The sequence below is a fragment of the Lissotriton vulgaris genome, chromosome 2_1 (assembly GCF_964263255.1).
Source record: "Lissotriton vulgaris chromosome 2_1, aLisVul1.2, whole genome shotgun sequence".
NCBI lineage: Eukaryota > Metazoa > Chordata > Amphibia > Caudata > Salamandridae > Lissotriton > Lissotriton vulgaris.
In genome coordinates this window covers 793,646,849-793,674,330 of record NC_141687.1, presented here as the reverse complement: position 1 = coordinate 793,674,330, position 27,482 = coordinate 793,646,849, and the positions used below count along the sequence as shown (strand labels likewise).

The 27,482-nt window shown below is 42.9% G+C and overlaps 1 protein-coding gene across 1 annotated transcript in view; it reads left to right on the top strand.

The window, feature by feature from the left end:
• The window catches only part of CHRNA1 (cholinergic receptor nicotinic alpha 1 subunit), a 171,789-nt gene that overhangs the window by 102,007 nt on the left and 42,300 nt on the right, over window positions 1–27,482 (top strand). The window contains exon 7 of the mRNA XM_086956170.1: window positions 5,673–5,896. Within this exon, the coding sequence (XP_086812296.1) occupies window positions 5,673–5,896 (224 nt within the window). The remainder of the gene's footprint in view (window positions 1–5,672; window positions 5,897–27,482) is intronic.

Here is a 27,482-nt window from a genome sequence, read left to right as displayed (position 1 = left end):
AGCTGGACAGATTATGTATTTCCCTGGTATGGGCAGATAAAAGAAGTGAGGTGTGGTTACCAGATATGAAACTGTGTTATATTGCAGCGCAGCTCCAGTAGGCAGCAATGTAGTGTAGCATAGCAGATAATTGGGAAAAACAGCTACTTGGGGGATTAATAGTTGCTGGTGTGTTTAATGAAGGATGCAAATCAGTTCGGGATGGTTGACCTGACCCTCTGTGCAGGGTCACCCACAAACCTTTTGCCTTTACCATCCCCACAGACACTTTTTTGCTGAATTCGGTTTTGTTGTACACTTTACCACCGATGAAAATGCGAAAGTGCTTAGGCTCTCTCAACTAAACAAGGTTAATTTGGCTTATACCCAATTGGCATATTTAATTTACTGGTAAGTCCCTTACAGAGTGGTATACCATATAACCAGGGCTTGTAAACTAAATGCTACCAGTGGGACTACATCGCGTATTGTGTCCACCCTTTTAAGTAGCACCTTAAAACATGTCCAGGGTCTGCCACTGCAGCCTGAATGCAGTTTTAAACCCCATTTCCAAGCCTTAAACATCTCTTTTATTACATATACATCACCCCTAAGGGAGGCCCTAGGTAGCCCAGCCCAGTCTAATCGGAGGTGACATGGTGGGCGAAAGAAGAATGGATTGAAATGCTACCCTGAGCGTATGCCAGTGATTACACAAATTACAAGCATTCCTCCAATTAGCTTTTGTGTGTTTGACGTAAGAGAATTTCTGCTCGTGTTTATATTGTATTATTGGTGGTAGTGTTACTAGCTGCTTGATAGGATAGTTTGCTTCTAATAGTTTGTTTCTAATGATTGGTGTAAGATTATTGAACAGTGGACATTTTTGAGAAATGTTTTTTCTGCAAGTCATTATCTAGGATTTCCAGGGTTCATGGTTATAAGTGGGGATTTGTCTCTGGTTTAATTGCTCAGCCATGTCTGTTATTGGTGGTGGGTTGGGGGTTTCATTGGTGTGGGAAGTAGGGTTACCACATTTTTATAGTCATTAAAGTCATTTCTATTGTCCTTATAGCCGCACCTCCTAAGATTGCTATCAAAGGTGTTATTGGTCTCTTTGTTGTTTTACTGGGTCATAGAAGGTGTTTGACTTTCATGACTAGTCCTTTCTTTGGTGCTATGTCGACTTACCTTGGCCTTGTGCCGACCTGGAGATCTCGGCAAAATATTATGTTTTCCTTATTTTCGGTATTTGAGAACTCTCTTTTACAATGATGTTACAGTGTTGTACTTAGTTATTATTATTATTATTATTATTGCATTTATTGAGCGCACAGCTACCCGGAGGTTTCCCGGCGCTTGCCTTGGGAACCCGTCCTGGCTTTTCCCTGTGAGATAGCCTCTACAGGGCATCCCCAAGGTGAAAGCCAGGCATCCCGCCGCAGGGGGCCGTTGTGGAGATTAAGCAAGCTTAATGCCCAGAGTTGCAGAGTGAGAACCCATGATTAGAGCAGGCACCGAAGCGAGAATTATCGAGTCCGTGGACATTTGAGCTCAAGACCCTGCCGCGTCGGGAATTGAACCCTGGTCCCGGGTCTGACCTCAGCTTCCGGGTCTACCTGCTCTACACCGTGAGCCACACTTCTCCACATGTGGTCTACCGATGGCACAATCAAGCTAACAGCTCCACTTTCTACTGTGTGGAAATACACTTAAATTGAAGTGTTACTGACGGTCTCAGACCCCACACTTATATTCAGACACAAAATCCCCTCATTCCTCCAACCCTCACTGATCATATTTTATATTGTGTGGAATTTTTCTTTATCCGGTATATCAGCCCATCATCAGCAGTGTTTGTGATGACATCAGCTCATTGCTTCTCATTGTGCCCAAATGCACTACAGGTTTATTATTCCATAAGTGCGATCCCCCTCTGGCCCTTTGATATTTTTAAATGCTAATCTTAAGGCACGCTTGAGTGGCAATAGAGCCTGCCCAATCAGGTAGAAGGATTGAGATGTATCTCTGCCTTCTCTGTTTCTCCAACTTAATTCAGTAAGATAGAAACCTTGGCACTTGTATCAAGCCTTCTACGCTCCTGGACGCCCAGGTTCCCTTGTTTATTAATTAGAAGCCCCATTAGCCCTTTCCAGAAATTCTCTGTATTTATTTAGAACTTGGAGTTTTATTTAGTGGAAACTAGAAGTGATGGGTGTAAGAGCGCTATGTATGACTTACAAGACACCATAAGAAAACAGTACATTTTGTTGAACCAGTTTACAGAATTTAGACTGAGTCCCCCTGTAGTTAAATCTATGCACACATGAGCTTCCATGCAGTTCCTTCTGTTCTTCTGCTTCTCTAGGAGAATTCAAGAGAGGAGTCATTTCATTGCAGAAAGATAATGCAGGCAGAAAACTGTTGATGTGGGAGTCCAGGTATATAAGGTGAGAAGTGTAAATGCAGGAGGACACACACATAGAATATTGAGGACATGAAATTTCAGACAAAGGCATAAAACCCAAAGTGAGTTTGATGAGAGCGATCAAAAGGTTGGTCTCACAAAAATACAAGGAGGAGTTACTCAGATTTTTTGGGATGGCTGAATATTATTGTAAATTCATTCGTAATTTTTCCATGAAGAGTGCAAAAATAAGGGGTTTGTTAAAAAAGGGTGCAGACTTTGTTTGGGACTGTGATTGTGAAGAGGAATTCAAGTTAATAAAACAAGAGTTGGCTGCAGCTCCTGATTTGTGCAGTTTTGATCCTAATGTAAAATCCACCTTGATTACCGACATGAGTATCAAGGGTTAAGAGTAGTGTAATTGCAAGGAGAATGAAGCAGCACCAGGACCATCATGTTTGCTTCATGGAGTTTGAAGGGACCAGAAATGAGCAACTCCATTATAGAGAGGGCCGCCCTGGTGATATATTGGGCTGTGAGAAAGATGTGAGCCTTTTTGTGGGGTTGTGAGTTCAAGCTTAAAACGGATCATAAGCCTTTAAAGGACATTTTCCACAGCAAAAGGTATTGATGCGATATCGGGAAGAATTACCAAGTGGGTAGCAGCATTGCAAGAGTATGATTTCTTGGTGGAATACATACCAGGGGTCACTTTGCACCAAGGGGGCGATCAATGGATGGTACATGGACGTTCTAGTGCAACAACCTATGGCTCTTGACGTAGAGCCCTGTCTTTGCACCAAAAAATAATGCCTCTTTGAAACTGACTTTAAAAGGGGGGAAACTCTTATTTTTTCTAACTTTTCCCACTGTGTAGTAAGTGTAGGCATAGTTGTTTGTAATGGTGCAAAGCTGTGTGTGTTTGGCCCTAGGCAGCCTGATCATGCTCCAAGGAGCAGGGAAGTGCTATATATTAGTAGATATTGCACTTTCCTGATCTCTCCCTCTCTCGTAAAGCAGTGCAGCAACTTTAGCTGCTGAACTGCATTGTATGACATCTTCATAAATATGCCCCTTAGTTTTCTTGCACAACTCATCAGCATTGTCCATGTACAATAAAAAACTCAGTTGTCTCCCTACAATAAGGTGAAAAGTATGGACTGCTGCCTTCTGTTCATCAGTGCCATATATGTATAATGGAATGGATGTACCTCCATCTAAGGCATAAAGGTGGAGTACTGGGGTGAGACATCATTATGTTTATTTGCTCACTAAGCCCCCAACAGAAGGGCTGCTCTTACATTGATCAATGGACTAATAGAAAACATTACTAATGAGCAGTAACTCAGATCATAGAATTCTATATCAAGTTCACCATGACAAAAACGTTCATACTCAATGGACCTGTGAAATGTCCTGGATGAATCAATGGCTCATTAGAACCAATGGCTGTACCTACGATTCTGATGAATTTGCTTTCAGTGAAGAGGAAGGGAAGAAGTCATTTATCCTCCCTACTAATCTTTTCAGCACTGGGATGCTTTAAGCTTCTAAGTGATCTAGTGTCATTGTGTGCTTTACATATAAAGTAGTTTATTTTTACATTCACATATTTCACAAACATAAATAAGCTGCCGGGGTATTTTACTACAAATCTCTTCAGTAAAAGTTGATTATAGCCCACCTGGAGAGAAGAGCCTGCCTTATATAATCTGACTGTACACAGGGGAAATACCTGGAATCCAAATTATTTTATAGAAAAGACCACACTATATGCCTTTTGTGGTACGGGTTATTTATTTACCCTCTTTTTTCTTTTTTCATTGTGTAGTATCACTTCAAATGGGAAACTCTCTTATTTCCAAGAGAAACATTAAAAAGTTAAACCAAAATCAACATTAATCATGACCACATATAAACATTTACATTAGACAAAACTCAATCTTAATTAAATGACAAAGATACATTCAAAATTGCACAATATATCATGTAAATCATGAATAAATCATGTGTGTTTATGCAATCCTTTTCAGTATATAGAATGAGATACTATATACAACCCAATAAATGACCAATTTGCAACATTCATTCAATATAAGTGTCCTGATTTAACAATTCGACTGATTCCTATTGTTAAAGAATATGCATATCATCCTATAAATTGAAAAGGATTGCATAAACACACATGATTTATTCATAATTTACATGATATATTTTGCAATTTTGAATGTATGTTTGTCATTTAATTAAGATTGAGTTTTGTCTAATGTAAATGTTTATATGTGGTCATGATTAATGTTGATTTTGGTTTAACTTTTTAATGTTTCTCTTGGAAATAAGAGAGTTTCCCTTTTGAAGTGATAAAAAACAATGAAAAAAGAAAAAAGAGGGTAAATAAATAACCCGTACCACAAAAGGCATATAGTGTGGTCTTTTCTATAAAATAAGTTGGATTCCAGGTATTTCCCCTGTGTACAGATTGATTATTGGCCCTACCTGGCTCCAGTCATTTGGGCCTGACCCCTTTCTTGATCTATTATATAATCTGACATCATGCTTGTGAAGTGACTGCCAAGATGATGTCAGATTTCCAAACGGCCTAGTACACTGCTCTGTGAGTAATATGTTTTCTGATCCTGTCTTTGACAGTGTCACTCCAAAACTGAACTCTGTACTCTTGTTCCCCGTAGCAGAACATGAAGACTTCTAAACCCTGTACCCGACCAACAAAGTCCTCCAAAGCCTAGCACTAGACTACTTCTCCATAGTGCCCCCATACCTAACAAATGACCCGATGCCTGAGGCCAGAACCCCAGGATCTGCTGACAACTCTTTTTAAAATAGCCTATAAACTACAAGTGGAAGTGCTTCTTCAGGGGTGTGTTGAAAACCTTTCTGTTCCACTGCGCCTTTCACCTTTACTGGCCTCTAGTCAATGGCCTCTGTTGGTATCTGCCTCAAGTGCTTAAATAATGTCAGATCTCTTTCAGCACCAGGACACAGCCTCTTAGTGACGTGGGTGAATTACAAATTCAGTAAATAAAACTGAATTCATCCATAGCTCTGACCAATTTTTCAGCTAGGAATCATATCAATGTAAGGTTTCATAGTTTTATAACATTTGATTAAAAGCAAAGTGTTTGCTTCATTTATAGTTCACCATTTTCTCACTAAATATTGGTGCTCCTTGCACCAGATACCACATAACTATTTAAGGTAAATGCTACCAGGATAGCAAAACATTTCAGTCACGCTTTTTCTCTAACTATATGTTTTTTTGCTGCAGGCGAGAAGATGACTCTCAGTATTTCTGTCTTGCTGTCCTTGACTGTGTTCCTTCTGGTTATCGTGGAGTTGATTCCGTCTACTTCCAGCGCAGTACCCTTGATTGGCAAATACATGCTGTTTACTATGGTATTTGTCATAACATCTATCATCATTACAGTCATTGTCATCAACACTCACCATCGCTCCCCAAGTACTCACATCATGCCCCAGTGGGTGAGAAAGGTACGTTTTTGCAACACAAAAAGTGGACTACTTGTACATTTGTCAATCAGAAAATAATATTTACCGGGCCACATGAAACCTTTGAATTCTCCGCTAAGATTGGAATAACAATATAGGCACAGTTAAAAAATGTGTACACTGTACCCAATATATTAATTTTAAGGTCACCTTGCTAATTTCTAATAGTAATTTGTATATGGGATCAATAAGTGTCAGGCCTACCCAAATATTTTTGGGTCTGTAATTCATGTAAGGTAAGTTCTGTATCAAAATTACTCTGCTGTAGACTGCTAGCATGTTTGAAAATGTATGGAACATACCATTGTGGCTGGAAGTGTGTCTTGGAGTGTTCATTTCAAGTGATAAAAGGCAAAACAGGCCGTTGGAATGCAACAGGTCTCGCATTGGCGACTGTTTGAGCTATAGGCACTGCAAATGAAAAAAGTATTGAAAGAAATTCCACGAAGCAAGGAAAGGGTGTAATACCATAGGCTGTTGCTAGGTGACCCCGTGGTGTTGTAAAGGGAACTCTATCAACCGCACGAGGTTCTGCACCCTTAATGCAATTATAAAGAGAAACCTGCAGCTGAGTATTTGTTTTTATTTGTTTGTATTGGAAGTGAGATTTTTGGTAGCTTGTGTTTAAAAAATGCTCTTTTGTTGTTTATTTAGCTTTCTTTGTGAAATAAAGCTAAATAAACAATAATAGTGCATTTTAAAATGCAAACTAACAAACATATTATTTCCAATAGAAACAAATGGAAACGTATGCCTAGCTACAATCTTTCTGTGTATAATTGTATTAAGAATGTATTACATGGTTAATAGAGGTCCCTTTATAATACCACAGGGTCACCTAGTAACAGCCTGTGGTACTGCACCATTTACTTGCTTTGTGCATTTACATCTGCCTTCGATAAAAATAATGTGCAGCGTGCGCAGCTGCTGATAAACACTTTTATTATTGCCAAAAATATAGTTGAGCGTGCCACGCAAAATAAAAGCAAGGCGCGTAGCCTCTGAAATGTAAATAAAAGATTTGGGAGAGCTGCGCACTTCTAGAGATCTGTTAGAGTTGCAGTCAAAACTTTTTTTTTAAGTTCAAGTGCAGTTAAAACCTAATATTCAAACAAATGGCGGCTTATTTTCTGATTTGCAGCAGGGAATATAAATGTTTCCTAAACCTCATAACAAGAGAAACAGGTGAAAACAAACATGTGGAGTTTGGTTAGACTTGCCAACCAATTGCCCAGAACCCCACAAGCTGATGATGTGGGTGAATACACCATCATCCGTGGACACTCTGAATTGTCTATTTAATCTTCATGGCACTACACCTGAATAGCCCCAAGCACCTCTTGCAGAAATTGACCTTCTCAGGTGCCTTTTGAGTGGTCAGAAACACTAACGTTTGCCTTCAGAGCAAACACTGTCACAAAAGTTCATGCACTGCCTGTTCTTTATCAGGGTATTCACCTAAGATGGGGAACATAATGCCAGTATCCCTCAGACTGCTCAACTTTTATAACTAACTTAAACATTCTCTCATAACGTACTTACTTAATAAATACCCCAACACTTGATATTCCCTCGTTATTCAACTTGTTTTATTTTGTATCCTTAAGGAAATACATCTAAACTAATGCACTGCTTTTACAAGAATGCAATGTTTTTAAATCGGAATTAGATGTATCTTAATCAAATACATGTAAACCAAGACACTGCCTTTAGAAAGATAAAACATCATGTCAGCATCATGTGTCCTTTTAGTTCATTAACATGGTTGATGTGCTGACTATACAAGCTTACTCTGTGCCTCATACATTACCCCTATTAAAATACAGGTTATTGTTTCTGCTAAATTTTCTCTTGTATATATCGTCGTTATTCAGTATAAATGTGAAACTCTTTACAGCAACTTCGCATTTGCAATTAGGGTGGGAAATTATTTAGAATATTTGTGAATTCCCACAAATTTCTGCCTGTGTGGGTGCACACCACATTTCCACAGGTCTAGCCACCCGCCACCCTTCCCAGGAAACGTTCAAATTTGCAACTGCATTATATACAGGCAACTTCAAACTCCTGATTGTAAATTTCTTTCTGAGCCTGTAAATTTTCTCAGATCTTCAATCTGCGAATTCGGATACAGCATCTTCTGGTGAAAACTAAACTTGCATTTCTGAGTTTGGCTTAAGGGTGCTAAAGTGCTGTATACTAGATATGTTCTCCCCGGTTGACACAGATAATCTATGCTACCATAAACATCAAAACCTGAAAACTATAATCTGTATGTGACATGCTTATCTCCACCGTGAGGTGGGCACAGGTTTTGATATCACAATCGCTCGCAGAAAAAGCACAGCCACATGACAGTGGGTTTGTACCTAGTGATGGTGGTCCTAACCACAGATTATGATGTGCTATAACTGGAAATAGTGCAGGTAGTATTATAGGGATCGATTTACAGCAAAAAAGTTCAAACAAGAGAAAAATTATTGGAGGAGGCGCAAACAGATCCTGTAGAAAATAGCAGATAAATGAATCACGTCTTCAACTGCTGTCCAGTGGTGGGCAATTGGGTCAGCATGCTTAGTGGTCATATTTTGCTTTAACATAAGGACAGTTATTGCTCTTGCACTGGATAATGACTGACATTCATAATTGTACTGGTGGAAATGCATGAGGAAGCATGGTCTTGTTGGCAATACAGTTCACATCCTTGGAGGTATTTGTGCTGTGGTGTAGAATGAGCATTGTCAGATACAAGCCCTCCATGTCCTCTGAGTTCAAATTGCACAGTGCAAACTGCAGCAAGGTTGGGATTGGATCCAGAGGGCAGTGTGTGGTTGTCAGCCCCCCTGGTAAGGTTTAAATAACCCATTGTCTCACAGATCCAACTAGAGAATAGAATCAAAGTTCATAAACTAAGAGTTGGAGGGAACAAAAAAGGTTCTTTTTTACACTAAAATCAGACCTCAATCTCTTTTCACACCACCTAACACCATTGAAAGTACAATAAAAAAGACACAAAAGTTGTTTGACGTCATATAATTCATATTCACTTGATTTTTCAATGAGAAAGAGTTCTATTTTTCTACATAATATTAATTACAATGTGTCAGATTTGTTCCATAACTTTCACTACTGTTATAATGAATGTAGAAAATGAAGACGGCCTTCTCATGTCAATAAAAGCACCAGCAGAAAGATGTGTACAGATGTACATGTTAAAGGAGAACTAGAGGCCTAAGCTGTCTTTGGTAGCAGAATAAAAAACTTTGCAAATAATAATGCAACGCCAATAGCTCAAACTTTCACTAATGCGAGACCTATTGTGAAATGAAATGAAATGAAATGAAATTGGATTTATAAAGCGCATGGCTGCCTGTAAGCGTCCCAGCGCTGCCTAACAAATAACAGAAAACTCAAAAGGAACAGAAAGTTTTTTAAAGGAATTTTAGGGAAGAGAAAAAATTTAAGAAGCTTTCGAAATTTGAGAAGGGAAGGTTCAGTGCGAATGTGCCTCGGGAGGGCGTTCCAATTTTTTGCCGCATTTACAGAAAAGCGGCGGCCTCCCGTGCGGGCTTTTCTAACTCTGGGAACTATAGCAAAATTTTCAAGATCCGGTCGGAGGGCACGCGGGGGTCTATATGGACAAATCACGCTCCTTAGGGCCTGGGGGCCTTTGCCTTGGAGTGCTTTGTGGACCATACAGGATGATTTAAAGGATATTCGCTTGCGTACTGGGAGCCAATGGAGGGCTCTCAGCAATGGTTTGGCGGACGCTCTCCTTGGGGCGCCCATGAGCATCCTGGCAGCAGCATTTTGCACCCGTTGTAAGGTGTTAATGGTGGCTTCTGGTGCTGCCAGGAGTAGCGCATTGCTGTAGTCCAGTCTGGACAAAATCAATCCCTGGATCAATAATTTCCTGGACTGAAAGGGTAACAGAGGGAGAACTTTCCGCACTGTTTGGAGCAGGCCGAAGCATACGCCCGCCACTTTCTGGGCATGTGACCTAAAGGTTAGTTCGGGCTCAAACCATAACCCTAGGCTTTTGATTTTCTCTTTTGGTGGGGGCACCTCGCCCATACAGGGCGGCCAAAATGCTTTGGACAGGAAAGTAAATTGGTGGCCCAGAATAAAAATCTCGGTTTTTGCTCCGTTCAATTTGAGCTTAGAATTAGTCATCCAGGAAAAGATTCCAGAGAGACAGGCCGAGAGGTTATCTGAGCATCCCACTTGTTGCGTCAGCGAGACGACTAGTTGGGTGTCATCTGCGTAGGTGACGCATTTAATCCCGAACGGGGCTACTACCTACTCCAGTGCGGCCATGTATACATTAAACAGGGTAGGGCTCAGTGATCATCCCTGGGGAACTCCACACTGGAGGGGAGTAGATTTGGACATGACGCCATTTTCCCAGATCCTGAATGCTCGTTTGTCCACAAGGATTCCAGCCACTCCAGGGCCGTTCCTGCAATCCCTAGTCTAGCAAGACGGTGGACTAGTATTTTGTGGTCCACTGTGTCAAATGCAGCGCTTAGATCCAGGAGGATCAGAACTGCCGATCCCCCTGAATCTAAGATGCACCTAGCCTCCTCAGCCACAACTATAAGGGCTGTGTCAGTGCCCTCTCCTGGGCGAAAGCCCATTTGCGAGCCACTCAACAGGCCATTACTTTCTAAAAACCCCGAGAGCTGCTGGTTAACAATTTTTTCGGCAATTTTTCCCAGACCGGGTAGCAAAGAGATCGGGCGAAAGTTGGCTAGGTCAGCTGTATCAAGGCCCGGCTTTTTTAGGACTGTCTTGATTCTGGCTTGCTTCCAGCTGGGTGGAACCACCCCTTTAGTAAAAGAGCCGTTTAATAATTCCGTTGCGAGGGGGGCAATGGTATCTGCTGCTTGGTCCTCGGAGCCCCAAATGATGAAGGCCGGTTCCGAGTGGTGACTGATGGGAGCCAGAGACCAGACACTGATCTTGATCTGGCATGTTCTACATCACTCCTCTTTCAGTCATATGGCAAGTGGGAGCGTTACACCTTCTCTGTCTTCGATAATCAGCCTGTCTTACTCTTGACCCTCTGGTACTTTTTTGTGATTAATGTTAGGTGGGCATGTATTCAGAGCAGGTCATTAAATTGCCCGTGGGTCCCCTTTAATGTATGTAGTTTGGAGGTTAATTTTATCGTCAAAAAAGGACGCCTGGGTTTTCTGCCGTGCCGCTTTGTAAAGTCTCAGGGCCGCCTGATAGGAGGCTTTGCTGTTAGCTGCCCAATCCTTCCTCCAGATACGTTCCAGCTTTTTACAGCTTTTTCTAAGGTCTCTCAGTTCGGTAATGTACCACGGCGATTTAAAAGTACTACTTTTTTTGTGATCTTTTTTAGGGGCAGTACTACGTTCAGGGAATCGTTAAGCCAGTTCTGAAAGTTTAAATCTGCTACCAATGGATCTAATTCTGCCACAGGGGCTATTTGTTCTAGGGCATGAGTCCATTCTTCCACTGATAATTTTGACCAAGCTCTCTTTAATATACGAGGGCGGGGAGCACTTCTCTCTTCTGTGGAGATTTTCCAAGAGAAAGGGACCATAAAATGGTCGGACCATGGCAGTGGCAGTGGGGGTTTAACCATAAGCTGGTTATTGTTGGAAAAAATGGGGTCTAGCAGATGTCCCCTAATATGTGTGGTTTCTGTGTTTAAGAGTTTTATTTCGAGCGTTTGAGGTCCGTACTGAGGTCAGAGGCCGCCTTGTCACTGGGATCATCGAAATGCAGGTTCAAGTCTCCCAAAAGCAAGAAAATGGGTGACTAGGCTGCTGTCCCTAGTATAGTTTCCAGCAGGGATCCTACAAACTGTTTTATGTAACCTGGCGGGCGGTAGATAAGGATTCCTGCCATGGAATTAGTAGGGGAGATTTGGATATGAAAACGGGCACAATCCCATTGTATTGCAAATACTTGTTTCAGTTGAATTTAAAAAAAACAGGTGTCCACCAAAAGGTCAACATGTTTTCAGAGTTATAAGCCAGACTTAAATCAGGTAGTAGTGGTGCCATTTCTTTTTAAACAATGGAGTGCCACAGACTGCCCTGGGGAGGTGCTAGTGACAGACGCTGCTAATGTCAACTGGTCTTCATGATTCATAGAACTTGGAAGTTGTATATGGTGCTAGTTGGTAATATATTACTCTGGTGTGCTTGGCAGGGAGTTCCGATTCAAATGTGTATGCTTGCACAATGCAGTGCTCCCTGAAATACTGCCTGTATAACCCCAGCTCTCCCTGTGCAGACACTCAGGTGAGGTGGAGGAAGACTCTCCCTCTCTAGAGTTTGGTGTGTCTGCTGAGACCACGAGCAGAAGTGGCAGTTGGAACTGTAAATGCTCCCAAATGTATGCATGGTACAAGAACTTGCTAACTGTTACCAGCTTTCAGTGGTTTATAAGCTCTCCTGACAGTGGTTTAATGAGCAATGACTCTGGCAAGGCTGGGGTATATGTCACAGTGGGTTTTAAAAGAAATCACATGGCAAAGGTCTACTACCGCTCTTTGTACTGCCCCTTGACTCAGTACCTTTTTGATGGGGGAACATCCTTTACGACGCGGATGTTACCCCGCGCTACCATTACGACGCGTCTCTTACAACGCAAGTCGTAACCACGACTTGCGCTGGAGGGCGCTCAAGGAAAAGGAATAGTTAATTTACTATTCCAACACCTTCCCTACTATCCACGGGGACTGGTGTTGGAATAGTAAATTAAACTATTCCTAAATCCGCACCCTACAGCGCAAGTCGTGGTAACGACTTGCGTTGTAAAACACGCGTTGTAACGGTACGCGTGGTAATAGCCCGCGTCGTACCGTCATACATCCATGCCCAATCTGTGAAATGCTACAGTGCACACATTTTCTTTAGAATATTAGTCCATATTTCAAAACGGATGACTGTTAAGCGTGCAGCACCAGGCTACGTGATCCACCCTAGTTCACGTTGTTAAACTTCAAGAAAAGGAGCGTAGTTTCGTTCCTAAGCCGACGCACAGCATTCCTTTCTCTTGACACTTATTTCCTTTCTTTCTTTTTTAAATTCAGTCAAATCAATCCACGTACTCATAGATGTTGTGATTACTTCATTTATTTTTCGATGGTAAAATCACACGTGAGATGAGGTATATTCAGCTGTTTCTAATGCCTCAGATATGCTATTCCAAGCCTTTTTCTGGGGCACGCCTGAACATATCAAACATCCTCAAAGTGAATCATGTTAACCCAATGCATTTTAAACTTTGTTAAGTTCTTCGTCAGGGGGTTTACTACAAATGAAAACATGAAATAAATATCAATAAGTTATCACTACGGACTGTTCAAACATGCATTATGTGCTGGTACATTTTAAGCATCAAAATCCATGCCATGTCTTACATCTGAACCTTATGCAGCGTTTTCCCTCTAAAAACAAAACTACTTGTTTTAAAAAAAATAGCCTGTGATGTCCCATTCATCAATTAATTCATTTGGATGTTATGCTCCATCAGCATCCATGAAGCTTTCCATCACTCTTTGCTTTCATGCACAAGTTATTTGTTATTTAAACTGAGTCAGCTTAACCATCGGTTTGCAGACGATGTAGGGGTGCTAAGAATAGATGATGTAGGGGTGCTAAGAATAGATGATGTAGGGGTGCTAAGAATAGATGATGTAGGGGTGATAAGAATAGATGATGTAGGGGTGATAAGAATAGATGATGTAGGGGTGCTAAGTATAGATGATGTAGGGGTGCTAAGAATAGATGATGTAGGGGTGCTAAGAATAGCTGATGTAGGGGTGCTAAGTGTAGGGGTGCTAAGAATAGATGATGTAGTGGTGCTAAGAATAGATGATGTAGGGGTGATAAGAATAGATGATGTAGGGGTGCTAAGTATAGATGATGTAGGGGTGCTAAGAATAGATGATGTAGGGGTGCTAAGAATAGATGATGTAGGGGTGGTAAGAATAGATGATGTATGGGTGGTAAGAATAGATTATGTAGGGGTGCTAAGAATAGATGATGTAGGGGTGATAAGAATAGATGATGATGGGGTGCTAAGTATAGATGATGTAGGGGTGCTAAGAATAGATGATGTAGGGGTGCTAAGAATAGATGATGTAGTGGTGCTAAGAATAGATGATGTAGGGGTGATAAGAATAGATGATGTAGGGGTGCTAAGTATAGATGATGTAGGGGTGCTAAGAATAGATGATGTAGGGGTGCTAAGAATAGATGATGTAAGGGTGGTAAGAATAGATGATGTAGGGTGCTAAGAATAGATGATGTAGGGGTGGTAAGAATAGATGATGTAGGGGTGCTAAGTATAGATGATGTAGGGGTGCTAAGAATAGATGATGTAGGGTGATAAGAATAGATGATGTAGGGGTGAAAAGAATAGATGATGTAGGGGTGATAAGAATAGATGATGTAGGTGTGCTAAGAATAGATGATGTAGGGGTGCTAAGAATAGATGATGTAGGGGTGATAAGAATAGATGATGTAGGGGTGCTAAGAATAGATGATGTAGGGGTGCTAGGAATAGATGATGTAGGGGTGCTAAGAATAGATGATGTAGGGGTGCTAGGAATAGATGATGTAGGGGTGCTAAGAATAGATGATGTAGGGGTGCTAAGAATAGATGATGTAGGGGTGGTAAGAATAGATGATGTAGGGGTGCTAAGAATAGATGATGTAAGGGTGATAAGAATAGATGATGTAGGGGTGCTAAGTATAGATGATGTAGGGGTGTTAAGAATAGATGATGTAGGGGTGATAAGAATAGATGATGTAGGGGTGATAAGAATAGATGATGTAGGGATGCTAAGTATAGATGATGTAGGGGTGCTAAGAATAGATGATGTAGGGGTGGTAAGAATAGATGATGTAGGGGTGCTAGGAATAGATGATGTAGGGGTGCTAAGAATAGATGATGTACGGGTGGTAAGAATAGATGATGTAGGGGTGCTAAGAATAGATGATGTAGGGGTGATAAGAATAGATGATGTAGGGGTGCTAAGTATAGATGATGTAGGGGTGCTAAGAATAGATGATGTAGGGGTGATAAGAATAGATGATGTAGGGGTGCTAAGAATAGATGATGTAGGGGTGATAAGAATAGATGATGTAGGGGTACTAAGTATAGATGATGTAGGGGTGCTAAGAATAGATGATGTAGGGGTGCTAAGTATAGATGATGTAGGGGTGCTAAGAATAGATGATGTAGGGGTGATAAGAATAGATGATGTAGGGGTGCTAAGTATAGATGATGTAGGGGTGCTAAGAATAGATGATGTAGGGGTGCTAAGTGTAGGGGTGCTAAGAATAGATGATGTAGTGGTGCTAAGAATAGATGATGTAGGGGTGATAAGAATAGATGATGTAGGGGTGCTAAGTATAGATGATGTAGGGGTGCTAAGAATAGATGATGTAGGGGTGATAAGAATAGAGGATGTAGGGGTGGTAAGAATAGATGATGTATGGGTGGTAAGAATAGATTATGTAGGGGTGCTAAGAATAGATGATGTAGGGGTGATAAGAATAGATGATGATGGGGTGCTAAGTATAGATGATGTAGGGGTGCTAAGAATAGATGATGTAGGGGTGCTAAGAATAGATGATGTAGTGGTGCTAAGAATAGATGATGTAGGGGTGATAAGAATAGATGATGTAGGGGTGCTAAGTATAGATGATGTAGGGGTGCTAAGAATAGATGATGTAGGGGTGCTAAGAATAGATGATGTAAGGGTGGTAAGAATAGATGATGTAGGGTGCTAAGAATAGATGATGTAGGGGTGGTAAGAATAGATGATGTAGGGGTGCTAAGTATAGATGATGTAGGGGTGCTAAGAATAGATGATGTAGGGTGATAAGAATAGATGATGTAGGGGTGAAAAGAATAGATGATGTAGGGGTGATAAGAATAGATGATGTAGGTGTGCTAAGAATAGATGATGTAGGGGTGCTAAGAATAGATGATGTAGGGGTGATAAGAATAGATGATGTAGGGGTGCTAAGAATAGATGATGTAGGGGTGCTAGGAATAGATGATGTAGGGGTGCTAAGAATAGATGATGTAGGGGTGCTAGGAATAGATGATGTAGGGGTGCTAAGAATAGATGATGTAGGGGTGGTAAGAATAGATGATGTAGGGGTGCTAAGAATAGATGATGTAAGGGTGATAAGAATAGATGATGTAGGGGTGCTAAGTATAGATGATGTAGGGGTGTTAAGAATAGATGATGTAGGGGTGATAAGAATAGATGATGTAGGGGTGATAAGAATAGATGATGTAGGGATGCTAAGTATAGATGATGTAGGGGTGCTAAGAATAGATGATGTAGGGGTGGTAAGAATAGATGATGTAGGGGTGCTAGGAATAGATGATGTAGGGGTGCTAAGAATAGATGATGTACGGGTGGTAAGAATAGATGATGTAGGGGTGCTAAGAATAGATGATGTAGGGGTGATAAGAATAGATGATGTAGGGGTGCTAAGTATAGATGATGTAGGGGTGCTAAGAATAGATGATGTAGGGGTGATAAGAATAGATGATGTAGGGGTGCTAAGAATAGATGATGTAGGGGTGATAAGAATAGATGATGTAGGGGTACTAAGTATAGATGATGTAGGGGTGCTAAGAATAGATGATGTAGGGGTGCTAAGTATAGATGATGTAGGGGTGCTAAGAATAGATGATGTAGGGGTGATAAGAATAGATGATGTAGGGGTGCTAAGTATAGATGATGTAGGGGTGCTAAGAATAGATGATGTAGGGGTGCTAAGAATAGCTGATGTAGGGGTGCTAAGTGTAGGGGTGCTAAGAATAGATTATGTAGTGGTGCTAAGAATAGATGATGTAGGGGTGATAAGAATAGATGGTGTAGGGGTGCTAAGTATAGATGATGTAGGGGTGCTAAGAATAGATGATGTAGGGGTGCTAAGAATAGATGATGTAGGGGTGGTAAGAATAGATGATGTATGGGTGGTAAAAATAGATTATGTAGGGGTGCTAAGAATAGATGATGCAGGGGTGATAAGAATAAATAATGTAGGGGTGCTAAGTATAGATGATGTAGGGGTGCTAAGAATAGATGATGTAGGGGTGCTAAGAATAGATGATGTAGGGGTGATAAGAATAGATGATGTAGGGGTGCTAAGAATAAATGATGTAGGGGTGGTGAGAATAGATGATGTAGGGGTGCTAAGAATAGATGATGTAGGGGTGCTAAGAATAGATGATGTACGGGTGGTAAGAATAGATGATGTAGGGGTGCTAAGAATAGATGATGTAGGGGTGATAAGAATAGATGATGTAGGGGTGCTAAGTATAGATGATGTAGGGGTGCTAAGAATAGATGATGTAGGGGTGATAAGAATAGATGATGTAGGGGTGATAAGAATAGATGATGTACTGGTGCTAAGTATAGATGATGTTGGGGTGCTAAGAATAGATGATGATGGGGTGGTGAGAATAGATGATGTAGGGGTGGTAAGAATAGATGATGTAGGGGTGGTAAGAATAGATGATGTAGGGGTGCTAAGAATAGCTGATGTATGGGTGCTAAGTGTAGGGGTGCTAAGAATAGATGATGGAGGGGTGCTAAGAATAGATGATGTAGGGGTGCAAAGAATAGATGATGTAGTAGTGGTAAGAATAGATGATGTAGGGGTGCTAAGAATAGATGATATAGGGGTGCTAGGAATAGATGATGTAGGGGTGCTAAGAATAGATGATGTAGGGGTGCTAGGAATAGATGATGTAGGGGTGCTAAGAATAGATGATGTAGGGGTGCTAAGAATAGATGATGTAGGGGTGGTAAGAATAGATGATGTAGGGGTGCTAAGAATAGATGATGTAACGGTGATAAGAATAGATGATGTAGGGGTGCTAAATATAGATGATGTAGGGGTGCTAAGAATAGGTGATGTAGGGGTGCTAAGAATAGATGATGTAGGGGTGCTAAGAATAGATGATGTAGGGGTGCTAAGTATAGATGATGTAGGGGTGCTAAGAATTAATGATGTAGGGGTGGTAAGAATAGATGATGTAGGGGTGCTAAGAATAGATTATGTAGGGGTGCTAAGAATAGATGATGTAGGGGTGCTAAGAATAGATGATGTAGTGGTGCTAAGAATAGATGATGTAGGGGTGCTAAGAATAGATGATGTAGGGGTGATAAGAATAGATGATGTAGGGGTGCTAGGAATAGATGATGTAGGGGTGATAAGAATAGATGATGTAGGGGTGCTAAGTATAGATGATGTACGGGTGCTAGGAATAGATGATGTAGGGGTGCTAAGAATAGATGATGTAGGGGTGGTAAGAATAGATGATGTAGGGGTGCTAAGAATAGATGATGTAAGGGTGATAAGAATAGATGATGTAGGGGTGCTAAGTATAGATGATGTAGGGGTGCTAAGAATAGATGATGTAGGGGTGATAAGAATAGATGATGTAGGGGTGCTAAGTATAGATGATGTAGGGGTGCTAAGTATAGATGATGTAGGGGTGCTAAGAATTGATGATGATGGGGTGGTAAGAATAGATGATGTAGGGGTGCTAAGAATAGATTATGTAGGGGTGCTAGGAATAGATGATGTAGGGGTGCTAAGAATAGATGATGTATGGGTGGTAAGAATAGATGATGTAGGGGTGCTAAGAATAGATGATGTAGGGGTGATGAGAATAGATGATGTAGGGGTGCTAAGTATAGATGATGTAGGGGTGCCAATAATAGATGATGTAGGGGTGATAAGAATAGATGATGTAGGGGTGCTAAGAATAGATGATGTAGGGGTGGTGAGAATAGATGATGTAGGGGTGCTAAGAATAGATGATGTAGGGGTGCTAAGAATAGATCATGTACGGGTGGTAAGAATAGATGATATAGGGGTGCTAAGAATAGATGATGTAGGGGTGATAAGAATAGATGATTTAGGGGTGCTAAGTATAGATGATGTAGGGGTGCTAAGAATAGATGATGTAGGGGTGATAAGAATAGATGATGTAGGGTGATAAGAATAGATGATGTACGGGTGCTAAGTATAGATGATGTTGGGGTGCTAAGAATAGATGATGATGGGGTGGTGAGAATAGATGATGTAGGGGTGGTAAGAATAGATGATGTAGGGGTGGTAAGAATAGATGATGTAGGGGTGATAAGAATAGCTGATGTACGGGTGCTAAGTGTAGGGGTCCTAAGAATAGATGATGTAGGGGTGCTAAGAATAGATGATGTAGGGGTGCAAAGAATAGATGATGTAGTAGTGGTAAGAATAGATGATGTAGGGGTGGTAAGAATAGATGATGTAGGGGTGCTAAGAATAGATGATATAGGGGTGCTAGGAATAGATGATGTAGGGGTGCTAAGAATAGATTATGCTCAAACCACTGCTCAGTAGCAAATTCCTGCACAGATTGTCTCCACGATGACTAAAACTGTATATAGCTAGACATAAAAACCAAGAATAGACTCCCTCGTATTTCGAGAATGTGAAGAAAGAAATGTGACCAGAAATCTCCATACATCTTTCACTTCCTACAACTGATATGAAGTACCCGACTTTCAGTCCTTTGAGTCGCAAAGGCGCATGCATCTACAAAATCACTCTGAAAAATACTGGGAGGGAAAGTTGCCATTTCATTTTAATGGTACACGGTAGTATTAATTTCATAATAACGTGTTTCCTAAATCAATACCTGGAGAAGCAAAAGCTGGTCCAAGGGCTCTGTCTAGGGAAACACGACCGTCATCCATAGCAAAAAGAAGACAAGCCTTTTCAAAGCAAATAGGTCTGGTGTTAGCTACCAGCCTTTTATGGTCTGGAGGCAGCTGCAGGTGGCCCTTGTCAAAACAGGGGGTCGGGGTAGCATAGCGGTTTGGAGGCGGTATACGGCAGCGCACGGCATGCCATGTGTAGCGCTTGTGAAAAGTGCTGCTAAAGAAATTAATTGAAGAAGCAGCACCGGGTAGAAAAGCGATGGGCCAAAAGCTATCTTTAAAAAAAAAAAAGCTTGTTAAAACAACAGGAAAGCACGACAAGCATAACAACACTGAACTTAGCTGGTGCTCATTTGCTGAACAACGGAAGTGACGTATCGCTGCCTGTACCGGTGAGGAGGCAGCAAAGAAGAGCGACGCAGGAATAGAACCAATGGTAAGTAGGACACGGGAATAGAGTGGTATTATTGATAACACCAGGTCTTGCAGACAGCGCCTGCGTGCTGTAGGCTCGACCTAAAAAGAGCACAGATGGAGTCCGGACCCTGGGAGTGGAAGTATATAAGAGCTTTGGTAGAAGAATATAATTAGGCACAGTAGAAGTGAAAGGTCACAGGCCCGCGTTGCAAAAACACGTATCTGAGAAAACATACCTTTCTAAACTCTTCCCTCTGACGCCTCACCTCCAAAACTCCTTTTTACTCATCCAAAAGCCTCCTCCTACTGCTAAGACCAAAAAAAAAATAGAAAAAAATATCCATCACTCTTTTATCCCTCCACTATCCTTTTCAATCAAAATTAACAGACTAACATGTTCAGTTCTCAAATTCCACATTCAACTATACTAATATACTACCCAAATAACTGAATACCATATCTACTACTTAAATTACTTCATATTTATACTATACTAATTTTCAACACTAATCCTTTATGGGTTCCGGAGTGGCGTGCTGCTCGCCAGAAAAGCGCTTCAACACCCATCAGGGTTAACAAGTGCAAGTGAATGCAAATCTTTCTTCCCCTTTTATCCATCCGCTATCTTTCTCACTCCAAATAACAGACTGATATACACCACTGAAATTACTTCATATTTCACCATATTAATTCAACACTAATCCTTTGTAGGCTTCCTGAATAGCGTGCGTCAACAAGCGCTAAATAAATACAAACCTTTGTCCTCCTCTATCCTTCTGCTATCATTCCAAATCCAAATAACTGACTTACCTATCCACCACTTAAAATGTACTTGCATATTTCACTATACTAATTCAACACTAATTCTCTATGGGTCCCGGAGTAGCGTGCTACTCGCCGAAAAAGCGCTTTGACGCCTCGTCAGAGGTAGTAAGCGCTATATAAATGCAATTACAATACAATAGGTGGGAGGCTAGGCTTGGCGAAGCAGCAGATGTGTAGGGAGTAGAGCATTGTCTTCAAGTAAGAGACAAGTCAAGGACTCCTGTAGTGTAGCGGTGGTGTGGAAGTATAACTAATGATTACATGTGCACCTGAGTTGCATTTAGTAAACATGTGACTAGCTGTTTTTTCAGAAGTATACCCTTTTGATAATAAGGTTGTGCTTTAGCAGATGTTCATTTAATATTCAAATGTATGACATATTCATGGTCACAAGAATATATAAGAAACTGTCCGACGTATTGTAAGTTGAAGCTCCGTTTCCAGTTCCACAGAGCTGACTGACCTTATGCATGTGCCCTTACGTTCAGTCTGCATAGTGAGACAAGATAACATCCAGTGTCTTTTTCCACATTTCTTGCGTATTGCCGTTTTAAAAAAACTGTCATTAAAACTGTTGCAATGAAAACTGTAATGAAAGGCCCTGAGGAAGTGAAGTGAAAAATAAATAAGTCACAGGAACAAGTGTTGGTTTAGTTAGAGATTTTCATTGTATCAAAAGAAATAGATATTGTGAGGCTTACTTACAATCCTCTTGCACCGCCGGTGCATCACTTTTTATATGGGAAAAAGTGACGTACGAGCGGCGCACTGGCTTGTAAATAAGTCCCTGAATTCTTTCCCTCAAATAAAGTTTTGAGAACTATATAGAACAAACATGACACATTGGAATTAATTCTATTTGGAAAAATCGATGTCCATGATCATACCACTGAAGTCTCACTTGTGATCCAAAATGTACGGAGTAGTGAGCTATCATCTGCTGAAAGGACCTTGCCACCCCCCAGAGGTATGAGGCCTTATGTAACAGCAAATGTCAATGGAAATAAATTCTTCTGCGGTTCATGTGTACAATCGTCGATCCTGCTTCATCTGTACACCCTACTTCATCAAAGGCACGAGTCAAGAAAAACAGGTTTTTTTTTACAAGGCTCTGGAGGCCCAAAAACGAATTCATATTAATTTATGCCAGTGCAGCAATGCCTCTTTCATCATTCCCTCTACCAAATACTGATTTCCTTTTACCACCCACCTGACTCTAACTTCTTAGAAACCCTTTAAGGAAAGGTCGGTACAGCAGTTCAGGTTGAGCTGCTCAGCCAGTAAATAAAGCAAACATTCCGAGTCTCTTCTCGCGAGACCGAAATCGTACACACATTAATGTCCTTTCTGTGAACCCTGAGACAATATTGATGGCGAAAATATAATGTACTGAAAATTAGGATTATCTAATTCCAGAAAGGGCTTCAGCCTGCAAATGCGCAAACGCTTTTTTAATTTTTGTCCTTAGAAATCTCGTCATTAAGTATTTACACGTACTGGCGAATTAATGTATTTTTAAATGCAATAGAAAACAGAAATGGTGCCTGAGATGACGAATGGGCTGCCTCAGACCGATAAACACGAAGATGTGCACAGCGGTGCAGAGAGGAGAGCGGGAATAAATCACGAGGGTACCATTAAAAATGTATTCTGCGCTTGAAAGGTCGGAACAGCAGCTCACGCGACTTAATGTGCTGTAGCACACAGGCCACAAAATGGTGCACGTCACGTGGGCGAACGGTTCATTTTATTGAAAACGAACATACCGACAGTGCTACAGCAGCTAACTTACACAAAATACTGAGACAGGTCCAAATGTAAACGGTATAGAAAGAAAATCATGTAGAAGTAAAGTCTGCGCAGTGTGAGGGTTGGGAAGACTAGGCAGCACGGGCACCTGATTTAAATTTTGATGCACTGGAACATTTATTTATTTATTTATTTGTTTTATAGAGCGCAAACTTTACCTGTGAGGGTATAAGAGCGCTCGACAAGGTATACAGTGGAGAACACAACAAAAGTTTAAAGTGCAGAAATATACATAACCATACATCATGACCGCCATGCTGCACCATGTTGGACCAAGTGCAAACTCCGCAACATCTTTAACATTTGATACTAAACATGAACAATTCTAATATATCATTTCATATCATGTCATGCCATATTATGTCATATCATATTGTAAAATAACAATACATTCAAAAGGTTGGTAGTAGTGGTTCCTACAAGGGAGTTAACCACACATCATACACAATAATACAAAATTGTAATGACAAAAACTGTGAGAAAAAAGTCTTAAGTCCAGTGAGGTGCTATATAGGCTTGGCACCTTACTACCAAAAGGTGCTACTTGCACATTAACAAATGAATGTGCTACAAACATGACATACATTAGAACCGTTATGCAGCACTCTCTATTTAGTAAGTCAGAAGACAAATAAGTCCTAATTCTGATCACTTTGTGGATTTAATTGTCAACAGTATTAACATTCAAATGCAAAAATCTCAAGGTGGTATTTTCTTTTCTCATAAACAGAAATCATTCTAAAACGTCCAAAGAGTGTGTTGTTTCCATTGATGGTTTATTATTGGTCAAGCTCAGCAAACATCAGCTCACACGTGTTTCGTCTTAATTTCAAGACTTTTCCCCGGCGGTTTGTACTGCAGAAATAGTGAGTCTTATGCTGAAATCTGAAATCCTTGGCGCGTGATGGTAAGTCCATACATCCGCGTTACATGTAGGTAATTCCCGGCGCCACACAAGAGTCCCTGATAAGCAGGGCCGGACTGGAAATACCGGGCACCGGGCAATCCCCCGTGAGGCCGGAAGGAGTGGGGGCCGGTCTGTTTACAGAGAGCCGGTTTTGTTACTGGTGCCACCGATTTTAGAAAAATCGGCCACAGCAACAAAATCAGAGCACGTCCTGCTTACAGGCCTGTGGCAGCATGGGTTTTCAGCAGGGATCCGACCCTGGAGTATCCAACTGCAAAAATACACATGCAGTATAAATAATTTGATATTATTTATACTGCGTGTCCCAGGTGCACTCTGTGGCAACGTTTGAGGCAGAAAATGAGGACTTGCTCAGGGCAATGACCTCGAGTACTCCAAAGAGAGAAAATGTCTCGTGGAAAAATATGCATTAAAAAATGGCATCACAAAAGGGGGAGACTGAGGACTGCAAAGCCCGTAGACATTGCTTATTATTTTATACTAAAAACAGGAGCAAGGGGGCGTGGCTAAGGGGGCGAACATGGCGGACGCAGCCTAAGCGAGCTCCGTCCCGCCGATCAGATATCCGGCGAGAATACTGCGTCTCCCAGACCCTAAGACGCCCTAATCAGAGTATTTAGCAGTCGGAACTGGCTGCGGTGCCCCAACTGCAATTTGAAAGCTGAAGTCGACTGCTGGGCGGAGGTCCGGGCTCCGAGGTGGTGCAGCCTGCTGACACGCGAAAAAGCCGGGACCTCGAGTTTAAAACCGTAGCAGAGGAGCAGTGGGCGGCCTTGCATTTCCGGTGCTTGAATAATCGCGGTGTGCTTCACGACACGGCGGGGGACAGGTGCAGTGGCTGGCGACACGGCTGCAATGCCCCATTCTTCAGTGCTGACGGGGTGAGGGGCGCAGCAGAGACTGAACAAGCCCCATTCGGCGGTCGTATCGGACCGGGGGGACGCTGCTGGCCTGTGAGTGTGGCGGAACACCTCTCCCCCCGCTCTCCCCCCTGCCCCCTAGTGGAACTTGGCAGATAACCCTGGCGCTTGCTGCAGAGCGGGCAAGGAACCTCGGCTGAGGCTGATTGCCGCGTTCGGACGGTGCTTCCTGCACGGCGTGCTGGGGCCTCCCCTCGGTTCAGCGACACTGTGAGGTCGCTAGGGAGACCCTCCTGAGGCGGGGGGCCGGGAATCTGCTGGCTGGTCGTGAAGTGGGTGACCACGGGCGGCAACACGGTAGTGCTCGGAGAAACAATCTATGCTTTGTGGGATTTCCGGAGGGCTGTGAGAAGGGCGACATGGAGGCCTTCCTGACCCCCAGGCTGGAGGGGTGGCTCCCTCCGGAATCCCTATTGCGCTGTTTTATTATAGAACGCGCGCACCGAGCACTGATCCAAAAGCCGCCGGTAGGAGCTCGTCCTAGACCAGTGATAGCCAAGCTGCTCAACTACCACGACCGCGTCACAATCCTGCGGCAAGGGCACATGAAGGAGCCTCTGCTGTTTGACAATCACAAAATCCTGATATTTCCAGACTATACCAGGCTGGTACAGCAACAGCGCCAATCCTTCACGAGGCCAAGGCGCGACTGCGGGGCTTAAATATACAGTATGCTTTGCTTTACCCGGCCCACCTGCGGGTGGTTTTTCAATGTAAGACCCAATTCTTTAACACTCCAGAAGAAGTTTTTGCCTGGACAGATGAGACAGTCCAGATCAGGGTGCATACTCCCCCGAGGTCGGGATTCGGACACATCCTCCACAACAGGGCCCCCTCGGACCCCTCGGCGGTCGCGTAGCAGAAGTAATTGGAGATCCCGTACTAAGAAGAATCCTCCTTCAGAGAATGGAGCTGCAGAGGCCACTGAGGCTACAGATTCCCAAAATCCGGCTTCATAGCCTCTGAGGTGTGTGGCAGACTTCAGATCACGATCCAGGGAGGAGACTACACTCCTCCTGAACATGGACAACTTTTGCAGATTACTGTTTGAAACTTCAGCTGAACAAGTAACTTTGTGGATTGGGGACGCGGGTTGGGGGACGACATAGGGAGGGCGGACTCAGCCCCTCAGTTCGGAAGGGTTTGTTAGTGGGGGGTAAGTTGGGACTGAGTGGGTAGTTCTTGGGGATCCATTGGGATAGTGGGGGCCGGCGACGATCTATACCGCGACAGGTACTTCAATATTGCTGAGGTATGGGGTGGGGGGAGGAGGGAGTGTTTTGAGGGTAGTTTGCAATGGGGAGGTAGAGGGGGGTGTTGTGGGTGCAGTTGGGCAGGATGGGGGGAGAGGGAGGGGTAAGGGTGCGGTTGGGGGGGTAGTTAGTTTTGACACAGTGTCCGCACGAGTTCGTCTGCAAATGTATGTGTGTATGTGGCTCCAAAAGCCCAGGACCTTGCTTTTCCTTCCCATCGATGGTGGCTGACGTCCAGGGAACAGGCCCTCCACAAGCGTTATTGCGGGTGGTGAGTTGGAATGTCCGGGGAATGCTCGATAAAATAAAACGAGGGGCAGTATTGCGGCTAGGGAAGAGGGAACGGGCGGATGTCCTCCTCTTGCAAGAGACGCATCTCCAAGGCACTAAAACCCTCAGCTTGCAGCGGTATGGCTATCAACAAGTGTTTCATGCAGGTTTTGTGAGAGGGTCTCGAGGGGTAGCAGTCCTAGTGCATCGCAGACTCCCCTATGTACATGAGGCGCAATGGATTGATGCCCATGGTAGATTAGTGTTTGTTAAAGGTATGGTTGGGGATGAGCCGATGGTCTTTGGTAGCGTGTATGCCCCACCCCATTGCAAGAGGCACTCATTGAAAAGTTGTTTGAGGTATGGGCCGATATCCCGAATGTACTGGCTATTGTGGGTGGCGACTGGAATGATGTGATGAATGGACGAGTGGACCGATATAGGGCCGGAGGGGGGCTTATAGCAGACACCCCCACTAAACTGAGCGGCATGGTGCAGGGAATGGGATGGATTGATACATGGCGATACGAGCATATCCATAGCCGCAAATACTCCGATGTCTCTGCTGTGCACCGGTCCTTTTCCAGACTGGATTATCTGTTCATTCCTTCTACCTGGATAGGGAGGGTGGCCCCTACGTCCATACTCCCACGTGGCCTATTGGACCACTCCCCTGTGGCACTAAACCTACAATTAGATAAGAAGCGGCAGCCCTTTAGATGGCGCCTGTCTACGTGGCACCTGCAACAAGACAGCTACCAATCGCATATACAAGAGGCCTTATCTCAATACTGGGATGACAACGATAGGCCCGAAATGGATGCTGTCACCCTGTGGGAAGCTCTAAAACCCGTGATCCGGGGAGTTGATATTGCCTGGTGTGCGGGAGCCCGCAGGACCCGTAAGAAGGACATAGAGGAGGCAGCAAGGCGGGTCCGGGATCTGGAGGGGGAGAGTAGTGCTGGGGACACGGTTGAGGCCGTAGGGAAGCTGCTGCTGGCGCAGCAATCTTATACCTCCCTGTTACTGAACGAGGCGCGCCAACTGTGGTTGGCCACACAGAGTAGAATTTATCAGTGGGGAGATAAATCCAGTACCATGCTCTACAGACTCTGCCAGAGTACCTTCCAGGCGTAGTCCCTGCCGGGACTTCACGACGAGATGGGGGACCCTGTGACAGCCCCGGAGGAACTGGCAGCCAGCTTTGCACAGTATTATGCGGCACTGTATGCCTCCGAGAAGTTCTCCCAGCGGAGGACGTAGACAAATTTTTGGCAGACCTCCCGCCGCGCGCGCTTTCGGATGAGGGTCGCGACCGGCTGGAGCTCCCTATATCAATGGAGGAGCTAGATACGGCGCTTGGAGAGCTGAACACAGGGAAGGCCCCTGGACCTAATGGGTTCCCATGTGAATTCAT